The following is a 10,824-nucleotide window of genomic DNA, read 5'->3' as shown; positions in this document are numbered from 1 at the left end:
TCAGATTTTATGTCATAAGGTTAGGTCTGTCACAATCCATAGCCTGGCCCTGAAACAACCAGTTGTATCTAATTCATACTAAGGCAAACAATCTGCTGCAGAAATGTAATTTTCTTTAGGAAAGAAAAGTCAAAGAATCTATGCTGCTTTTACCCATGCCATTATTGCTCTTCTACAACTTTTTCTTTTAAAGACCAGTCAAACTTGGAAGATTGTTCTGGCTCACCAAGCTGAAGATCGTTTAAGTTTCACAATTTTTACACCATTCTCAAAATAGCTTGTCTTCTATGTTGAGATGAACTCTTGTTAAAATAGCAGAGACAAGAGTCACACAGACTATTTTCTCCTCAACCGTCATTTGATTTAATTGATGAAGTAAGCATTCAAAACACTTTTTGCATCTAATTTTAGACGACTGAATATCCCAAGCAGTCTTGCAATGAATTATTTTTCATATGGGCCCAAAAGACCACAGTTAATTGCAGGGCAGAGCCCCTACAATCCAGTTGACCTAAATACTAATTTGATATCTGCCAGTGAAGAAACAATGGGACCGCTCAATTTCAGTCTTCCTAGTTGCTTCCATTCCTACTTCTACCTTTGAATAAAGCAAGAAACTGCAGAAGACGCTGCTGTAATTAGGAGAATGGCTGCCTCACACCTGGAAGGTTCCAGCTGTATGAACTATTTTGGAAGGCCAAGGCATAATTAAAAGTCGCTGGGAAAAGATGAGGTTGCATCAGACTGAGAGGTTGACTGTAGAAATGTAGCAGCATCCTTTGAAGTGAAAAGAACACTAGATCACTGACAACTGGAATAACACAACAGAGCTTGAATAAAGAAACTAATCGTGGTCCCATAGGTTGGAATGATTTCTCTAGGATGTTCTTTCATAGCACCCCATTCACACCTGAGGTACGTAGCTGAAGTTTAACTGGGTTCTATGATCCTAGAACATGACATATAGAATCTTGTCTGATCCAAAGTAAAAGCACTCCTGTTGCAGAAGCAGTTTCTCCAGTGTCTGGAACAGATTCACGCTACCAACTACCAGCATGGTATTTCTCCAAGCAAACTATCTTTGAACTCCAAAGATAGTTCAAAGGTTTTTAATGCAGTTTTACCTCTCCCATGGACTTATGGCTGTAATACGGATGGCCCACAAGGATCTGAGGAGGACATCAAATCACCCCCCCTTTTATTCTTTTCCTTCCCTGAAAGCCCCCATAGCCTTTTCCCTTTTTCTGCTTCCTACCTACTAGCTAGCCCACCTTTACTACCCCCCCTCCCCCATCTTCAGCTTTCTCTTCTTTCCCTGGAAGCCTCTCCTTGGGCAAACTCTAGTCAAGGAACAAACAAGGACTTGTAAGGGCCACTTCATTTTCTCATATATCCTCCTTTCCCCCACCATTTGGGGACACAAAGTAGTTTACCCTCAAAGTAGTTTACCCTATTTTACCCTCAAAATCACCCTGTGACTTAGGTAGGCTGAATATGTGTGACCGGTCCAAAGGTATCCAGCAGAGTGGGGATTCAAAACAGGGTGGCCCCAATCCTAGTCTCAAACTCTAACCACTACATCTTACTAGTTTTTGCACAGTAGTTGCTGTTGAACAGTAGTGAGCAACTGAGATAGCAAATTGCTGGTGATTGCTGCCAGGTGAAGTCCCAATGAGTTCTCTCCCAAAATCCAAAACACCCTGTCCCTTTCCTGCTAAGTTTTGCTAACAGAAACCAAGGCTTGAATGCTGGAAATATGGATGCAATTGCTTGATTTCTAACCCTGCCCAGAGTTTTTTTATTTGTTTATTTTAGATTTTGGGGAATTTTTCAGGTTTGTTGAAAAGTATGTCTTGTCCGTTCATACAATCTCCAGATTTCAGTATCCACAGATAGGGCTATGTTGAGAATGAGCTATAAAGATGACTACAGGGGACCTGCAAGGACTTACTACAGCATCTCACTGTCCCCTCCCTACTTCCTCTTTTCCTTCTCTGAAAGCACTTATAGCCTCTCCCCTTTTCCTGCTTCCTTAGCACCCAGCCTGCCTTTACCCACTGTTCTTTCCTTCCCCCATTCCAGCAACCTCTCCCTGCAACAACTCTGACTGAGTTGCACAGTGCTGGCTGAGCTGAGTCCAGATATGCAATGGGGAGGCTACAAAGACTTGCAGGGCATACTCCATTTTCCCCTGTATAACCTCACCCACAATATTTTCTCTTTCCTTCCTTCCAGTTGCCCCCATATCCCCACTTTTCCTTGCTTCCTTCTCTCTTTCCTTTTTTTTAATAAATTTTTTATTGTATAGAGTATTTATACATTTATTACATTTAGTATTTTTCTTTCATCTATACATTTTTTCCATTTTCACCCCCCTCCCCCCTTCTCTTTGTTGATTTTTTCATGCAAGCAGCAGGAGGTTCATTCTTCTTATTCTCTTGTTCCATGGCTCTTCGTTAAATCCGGCATCTTCAATCCATTCTTTATACACTGTCCATATCTTCTTAATATCTTCTATTTTTTCTTTCCATAAAATATTTTTTGTCAGTCTTTCAAATATCTCTAGCTGTATTTGTTCCCATATATATTCCAACCATCTTGAAACTGTCCATTTTTTATTATCTTTCCAGCCCAACGCCAACACTGCGTGTGCTGCTCTGATCATTATTTTATACATTGGTTCCAGACTTCTATTCACTCTAATGTCATCTATTATCCCCACAATTAATAATTCTTTATTTACTTCAATCTTTACTTTGACCAGTAGTTCTACATATTTTAAAATATTCTCCCAAAACTTTTTCACCATTTTGCATTCTATCCACATATGTGTATAATATGCTCCATTTTCTCCACAGTGCCAACACTTTGGGCTCAGTCCTTTAATCATATAGGCTAGCTGTATTGGGGTTCTGTACCATTTAAGTATAACCTTTCTTTCTAATTCCACATATTTTTCAATCTTTATCTTCTTCATACTATCCATTATTCTTTCTATTTTTTCTTCCTCTAAGAAATCATTTTTCCCATTTTTGTTTCAACATTCTTATCATAAATTCTTTATCCGCCTCCCTTCTCTCTTTCCTACCTAACCAACCCACCCACCCACTTTTTATCTTTTTCCCATTGTCAGCTACACTTGCTTACTTCATTGATATCCGGCTTTTCCCCACAATGGGAACTCAAAGCAGCTGACACCATTCTCCCCTCCTCCATTTAACTCTCATATTTAATTCTTCCTATATAACAGGATGGGATTAGAGTGAATGACTGGCCCAATGACTGGCTCTGCTCCTTGCCTTTTCCTGTCAAAAACCAAGGTTTGAAAGTTGGCAGTACTATGGTGGTTGTTTAGTAATGGCTACTGAAGGCCTTTGTTTCTGAAAGGAACTGGCACTCCTATCATTATATGGGCTTTTAACCCCCCGATATTATTGTACGATTTCAGATTCTCCTGCAAATCTGAGGTTTTTCTCAGATTTGCACAAAACTCCACTTTTTCTGTCCATAGCCCCAATGCAGGTATCCACAGGGGATACCATGTTGAGATTAGATATACTGTTATCATCAAATCTTCATGGATTCCAGAAAAACAATCACTTCTTTATAAAATCACAGCTGCATGCCATATTTTATTGAATACAGATTATACAGCCTAAAATTACCCATTTAAAAGAAAAAAATGCTTACTTTCTTTGCAACAGCAGCGCAATTTCTGTCTGAACTTTCATGTATTCTTGTGCCATTTTACAGTGTTGTTCAAACACAGCCATAGATTCTTTTGAGTTTGGGCATGGTGCTAGAGGCTGAAAATAATTACATGGATGTTAAAAGCAAATAATGCGGTATCTCAAGTATGCAGATTGTCAAAATTTGTTTGCAGTGTTTTTATACCAGAAACATGTTATTCTATGCCCTGGAAAACCATAATAGTGTACTGATTCAAGCCCGACATTTGCCTGTCTTACTAAAAGAAAACCGTTGTCACAAAGAATGATTTTCATATTATTCTTGGTAATCTAAAGAACAAATAAATGCTGGCAAACAAAGCAATAGAGACTCTTCATTCCTGAGCAAAAATTTTCAAGATGGGCATCTTAACACCCCCATATGACGATCCAAAGAGTCATTAATGCCAATGCACTGGTAGTGTTTTGGTAGATTCAGCTTAATGTACAATTCCCGGATCTGGAACTCAATACAGACTCCAAACTTGTAATTTGGAAGGCCTTTATTTGCCAGCATAAATAAAGCACTAGAGGAAAGAAGCTGAATCTACCGAAACACTTACACACCTCCCTCCCACCTCCCTAGCCCATAGTACTACTCTCTACAGAAGGCATGAAGGAAAGGAACGCAGGATGTGCTCAAGGTCAACGGCCAGAGATGGTACCATTATCTTGGGTGCTTCTACTTTGTTACCTAGGAAAACTAAAGTACCCATTCCCCACAGAACTGCTCTGCTTGCTGTTAGGTCTTCCATGCTAAACAAGGGACAGGAAGGTCATAAACAAGTTGTACTTCTGAAAAAGTGCTAGAAAACAACTACTTGATTTTCTGAGCTGATGTATCAGAACAGTTAACGGCAGCATCAGGTTAACAGATTCAGATGTAAAGGTTGGGGACCACAGTTTCTACATCTGGTTTTCAAATCAAACAGGATGAGTCAAGCATCTTTTTTCCTCTCACGCACACTGTCATTTAAACAGACAAACCAGTTCAGTTTATTATTACGGTCATTGACCAGCATAAAAGAACAACGAAGTGTTAAAAATAAAAATGTAAAAACTAAACTATAAATGCAAATGTAAAGTATTTCAACATCCAAAATACAACTTATGATACACAGTGTACATTTTTTAAACAAATATTTGTTTACTCATTCCCTAGTGTGTATTTAAGAGGCCAGGTGCTTATTCATCAGAGCATCCTGTCTGTTGCAGATGATGACACAGAATTTTGCTACGGCACATGAAATGGCAGGCTTTTTATCTTCTAATAAAAATTTAATCACAGAGCTCTCAATAGTAGCAGATTGCATTAAGCATCTAAACTGATGTGACAAAGGAAAAATTATTTGCCTCCTATCCTCTGCACACATTTTACAGTATAATAAAATGTGTGACAGCGTCTCTACCACATTAGCCTAACATGGATGCCTAACATCTGTGCAGCTCTTTAGGTCTATGCTGGAACCTACCAAAAAGAACTGCAGATTGTACGGCATCAAACCGGATTCTGGAAAAGGCCCATATAAGTATGGGCAAAGTGATGCTATATAATTAAGGGGCAATCATCCTGCTAGTCCATGGTGTTCCTATACAACTTAGTGGAAAGCACTAGCTCCGTCTGCATCTCAATATCATAAAAACCCTGTTAAACTACAGATTTGGCCCTGGTTTTGGTCCATTTCCTTCAGTTGGACTGAATTAAAGACAATTAAAGACAATTTCTTGATTATTCTAGTAGCCCATAATGGAGAAGGGCTTGCAGAAAGAAGCGGAGGTAATAGTCCAGTTGGTTTTAAATGGATTTTCAACCAGTAGTGAATAATAATTATCCAGGCCTTAGTTTCTACCATATAGAGACCTGCTTCTTGTCTTAATACAACACTGGGCATACATTTAGGAATGTTAAATTGAACCCCACAAAAACATGATTGTTCTCTCTCGAGTGCCATGAAGTTATTATATGGCCCCAACTGCACTCCATATGTAAGTTGGATAAGGGAGTTGGCTGAAAATAATAGCAGCTGGGAAAAAGCTGCTTCCTCTTGGTCTAAAAACATTTAGAACAGCATTAAAACTTTTTTGCTCTGACTGGATTGCAGACTGAATATGAACAATATGTTTTCCATTATAATGGCAATAGACAAACCAATACATCCCTTCAAGGAAATGACCAAAAATATCATAGCATGGTATATAGCATATTGAGATTATAAATAAAACATGTATTTATTTACCTGCAACTGGTGGTCTAATGTAAGATATGCCATTGGGATGGAGTTATCAGACCCATTCGTATCTGTTATGAAAATACACAGATATTCTGAGCTTCAGTGGTTCAATGTGATCTTAAATATGCTGAATCTTTGCAAGGGCCCACTTCAACAATCATGTCATAAGGAAAGGATAGTTGTAAAGGATAGTTTGAGATGTTTTAAGTATTGTGTGGCATACGCTTATTTCTTACTATATACACATGAGGAAAACGAATTGTCTAAGCCAACTGGTAATGCAATAAATAAAACAATAATGCAATCAGCCACACAGAACTGCTAGGTAGTGTAAATGTAACAATGTCAGATTCAGTATGTGAATGGTCTCTGCATTTTATTTTAGTAGTTGTCTGAGGCTACTGAATTTAATACCTGAACTAGCCAATATGTTGCTTTGTTTTTTTTAAACAGCTTTTAAGACAGATAATAATTTTAACAATTAATGCTGGGTATTGTTGTATACCATTTTTTATTGTTGTTTCATTCTATATTGAAAAATGCCTTGAGGGTTCTGTGGAATTATGCAGAAGGAGGCCATCCCCTAACGAATTAAACAAAATAACAGGATTCATTGGAATATGTATGCAACAACCTGTGTACTACTAGTGTAAGTTGTTCCCCAAGACCAGTCTGTTTCTTTGTTTATGAAGTTATACACACACACAAAATATACGTAATACATACAAGTATACTGTACACACACACACCCATGTGTATACGCTTGCGGTGGATTACTGTTGGATGAAAAAATGTAAGAAGGAAGAGGGTATAGTTGAGCTCTGCTTCAATCTGGTCAGTTTCTACCAGCCGATTCAGCCTATAAAGCCCGAGTAACTTTTTCATGCTGCAAAGTCTACTCTCTGATGTAGGCCAATATAAGCAACTATTTCAGTGAAAAGTATTGGCCCTTTAAATCTGAAAGTCATACAAAGGTATCCCATGTGTCAAATACATACTGCTTACTGTTTTATATTAAAATATTTTTACATAGCATCTTACTTGCTCCAATCACTTGCTTTGTAATGAAACTGACACGTTTAACGTCTAACAGCATGAGCTTTGTAAGAAGCACTGGCAATACAGGTGCAATAGGTACCTTTAAGGTAAAGGTGCCTCCCCATGTGCCCATTTTATGCTATGGCTTCAAGTACAGGAGGGAGACAAAATAGGGCTGCTGATGTCTGCTTGCCTCCCACTACAGTGAGAGAGGGTCCAAGAGTGAGGACTTACTCCTCTGGCGGCAGCTGCTGCTGGATCATGTTCTGGAGGGTGGGTAGGCAAGCAAACAGAAGCACCATCCATGTCTAAAATTTAGGTTAAAGTTTTAATTTTAGAGTTTTACGAACTTCCTTAACACAAATAACCAGATTATTAATGAAAAACCCAAGCATCTGTAACAACTTACCCGTAGAGTCATCAGGTGTCCATGGAAGACTACGAGCTGGCTTTTCAGAGGTTGGTCCCGAGGTAGTGATCATTCTCACACTAGGACTAGATGATCTACTGCTGTTTCTACTTTCCTGCAGGAACACATTTTTAAACCATTCATGGATGATGCTGCCTCCACCTCTCCACCAACAGGAACATACTTTCAGAGAACTTTTCAAAATGTCCTACTACAATGATTAAATATTAACCAGTCTACAAAAAGTTGTTAATCTCAAATGCTTGAAATTAAATATTCCATCTGGATCCATTTATAGCTGCTAGTGTGCCACTACACATTGGGATGCTTCCTCTGTGCTTCTAGCTCCTGCTTCCCACAGCATAATTACTAATGACGGAATTCAGACTTCTGCCTCATGCTAAGAAATGTGGAGCAGTGACTACACAGAAAGACTTGCAGACCTGCTCTCTACACCCTACAATTTCCTTTCCAGAGACCCAAAAGGGAACATCTATACACTGATTTATGTCTGCATGCAGATCTATGGGAAAAATGAAAGTGGAATATAATCAATGCAAAGGACAAGCTGACCACTGAGGGAAATGGCCATACTGTTCCCTATATATTTTGTGATGGTGATGAAGCACATCCAGAGCTCCTTGGAGGAAGGCTAGGACAAAATATACTTAAGTGATATGTACAGATGGGCGGAAGACTTACTCCAACAATAGAGCATTGTTCCTGCACAGTGTAGGGAACCAGATTTATTCTGGGTGGTCAGAGGCCTGTGAGGATCTTGCCTGCAGGAGGAAGCAGACAACTTGGTGGTCTACTGTTACCATTTTGCTCCAAAATTTGCTGATAAAATGTCTTGCATCCATTCCAACTTGAACTCTACATCAGCACTGACAGAGTCAAATGGTGTCAGGGTACTGAAACATTCAGTTGTTTGGAATACTCTTCCATCTGTTCAGATTGAGGATATGGAAAGGATCCTTGGATGTTTATTTATAAATATTTATACTTGAGGTCCACCACCTGTTTCTATGACCCCTGTCCTTCCTGGCTACTTCCAAGGAGGTGGACAGGCTTACTGAGTCCAAAAGATGGTTGTTGCCTTCTTAGGGGTAGGAGGAATAGTTGCCTTTGCATAAAACATACTGTAGTGCATCTACTACTAAAAAAGCCTACTCTAGATCCAAGTAATCTCAGCAACTATCGACCACTCTCAAATATTCCATTCGTAAGCAATGTAGCGGCACAATTTCAATTTGTTTGGATCAGGCAATCTGTTTTTAGGCCTGGTTATGAGACTGAAACAATCTTGATCACCCTACTGGATGACTTTGCTCTGGGAAAATGACAGGAGTGTGAGTCTGTTGATTCTCCTTGCCCTCTTAGTGGCTTTCCATACAATCAATCAAGGCATTCTTCTGGAGTAAATTTCCAGGCTAAGATTGGGAGGTGCTGTTCTGCAGTAGGTTCAATCGTACCTGAAAAGTAGATTCCAAAAGTTTGTGCTGGGGGCTGCTGCTCAGTCCTTTTGCCTGTGCTTCCACAAGATTTCATTTTATCCCTACTGATTTTTATTATTCACTTGAAACTGGGAGAGGAAATCTCTGAAACTCTTCCCCTAGGGAGCTCTGTCTATACCTTTCTGTTGCCCTCTTCCACCTTCTTTGTTTTGCTTGGTGTTGCCTTAGTAATTCCTCCTTCTTGCCCTACGTTTTAATTGTTGTTTTGATGTCTTTGACTATAGTTTAGCTCTGGTTTTGTTTTAATGAACTGTAATACTTTTTGGTAGTTTTAAAATGTGATTTTATTGTGGCCCTTGTGAGGGTAGAAAGACAAGATATAAATAAAATAAATGAACAAGAATCCTTCAGGTAGACCAATGCTACCTCAGTAGAAGAGAGCTATAGGTCTATGGGTGCTTCTCTACTAAAAGCCAAGTGTGATCAAGAGCCTGAAATGACCAGTGGGCCTTATGAGCCATGTGTGAACATAAAGTATTTTACAATCTCATTATGATTTTATGAAAAAGCTTCTTTTTATCAAATTTTACCCAGAAAAAAACTGGACTGCAACTTAATGAAAAATATATTTTAAATTGCTGGATTAGCTACAATTTTGACTACATTTTCCTGTGATATTACCATTTCCCAAATAATGCTGTGACCTAATCGTTAAATCAGACTTTAGAGACACAGAGACAGATTAAAGAAAACCAAGATCAGTGACATCATTCCCAGAAATCACTTGGCATCTAGTTAGGCAATTGGTACACTGAATTATACTCTTTGAAGGATGGATTTTCTAAGATACAGCTTATAGTGTTTGAGTTACATATTATGGATGAGGATATGTCAATCACTATTAAATACACTTCTGTTAGCAAATATGTTGGTACAGTGGTACTACTGCAGTGTACTACTGTACACTGTCAGCAAAATGGGCGCAAAGATGGACATAGGCTGGGGCATGGCAAGGGAGAAACGGTTTTTCAGAATTTCACACTAGCTACCAAACACTGGGACAAGAGACAGAGAAAAATTCTAGAAAACTACCCCTTCAATCCTCCTCCACAGCTACAGTTGCAAGGACAATACCTCTCACATAAACCAGTAAAAGAAAAATGTGTCAGTGCTTTTATAATGACCTTTCTAATGCCATCCATTAAGTTTTATGGGGAGTACTATCATCTTTGTGGGTCAACATCAAGCACATGGCAGTAGGAAAGGAACTTCAGATAGAATTCCACTGCCCTTCCTGCACTGAATGGGCAAGTACTCTTCAATGATAACATTAGATCCCCCAGCATGTGGAAGTTCAACTGTAGACATGGCTACTGAGGTATTACAGAACTTTTATAGAGTTGATGATTTTTAAAAAATCAAAGTTGTTTAAGATTTTTTATTCCTTGACTTCATCATCAACCCAAAATCAGACTGTAATAAAGGAATCATAAGGCAATTGAGACTGTGCAGAATTTTGTCACGGTTTTTACAGTGTTCTTGTCAGACTCTGAAAGGAAGTTTAACAAATGATAATTCAGAGAATGGATTGGGTAGATAGCCGTAAGAGGAGCTAACATAATTGCTCTTTGCTCTGCATACATCTTGCAGGTAAACAAACAATATATAATCAGTTCAACCATCTGAGCTCCAAAGGGACATACCCTCTGCTCATGTAGGATTCCCCTTCTACCAGTTAGCTCTGATAAGTTAGCATGATAAAACTGGCTAAGGAGAACTACCTACAATAAAAAGCAACCATAAACCAGGACTAAAAGTACTGAAGAAAAAAACAGGAAAAGAGACCTGAAGGTACAAAACCAAATAGATGGGCAGACTTGCTTGGTATTAGCTAAGCCAAATTGCCAGTTCAGCTCTTCAAGTTGTTCTGTTACAACTGCACAGGCAATTCAAACTCAAAT

The 10,824-nt window shown here is 38.9% G+C and overlaps 1 protein-coding gene across 4 annotated transcripts in view; it reads right to left on the bottom strand.

The window, feature by feature from the left end:
* Positions 1 to 10,824, bottom strand: part of MAP3K7 (mitogen-activated protein kinase kinase kinase 7) — a 37,132-nt gene that overhangs the window by 5,160 nt on the left and 21,148 nt on the right. For all 4 annotated transcript variants that reach the window (XM_048494269.1, XM_048494279.1, XM_048494296.1 and 1 more), the window contains 3 exons: positions 7,407 to 7,521; positions 5,966 to 6,027; positions 3,691 to 3,806 (listed from right to left, as the gene is read on the bottom strand). In XM_048494269.1, the coding sequence (XP_048350226.1) occupies positions 3,691 to 3,806; positions 5,966 to 6,027; positions 7,407 to 7,521 (293 nt within the window). The remainder of the gene's footprint in view (positions 1 to 3,690; positions 3,807 to 5,965; positions 6,028 to 7,406; positions 7,522 to 10,824) is intronic.

Source organism: Sphaerodactylus townsendi, linkage group LG01, assembly GCF_021028975.2.
Source record: "Sphaerodactylus townsendi isolate TG3544 linkage group LG01, MPM_Stown_v2.3, whole genome shotgun sequence".
In the NCBI taxonomy this organism is placed as follows: domain Eukaryota; kingdom Metazoa; phylum Chordata; class Lepidosauria; order Squamata; family Sphaerodactylidae; genus Sphaerodactylus; species Sphaerodactylus townsendi.
Note: the sequence above shows the minus strand (reverse complement) of the source record. Positions and strands in the feature narration are given on the sequence as shown.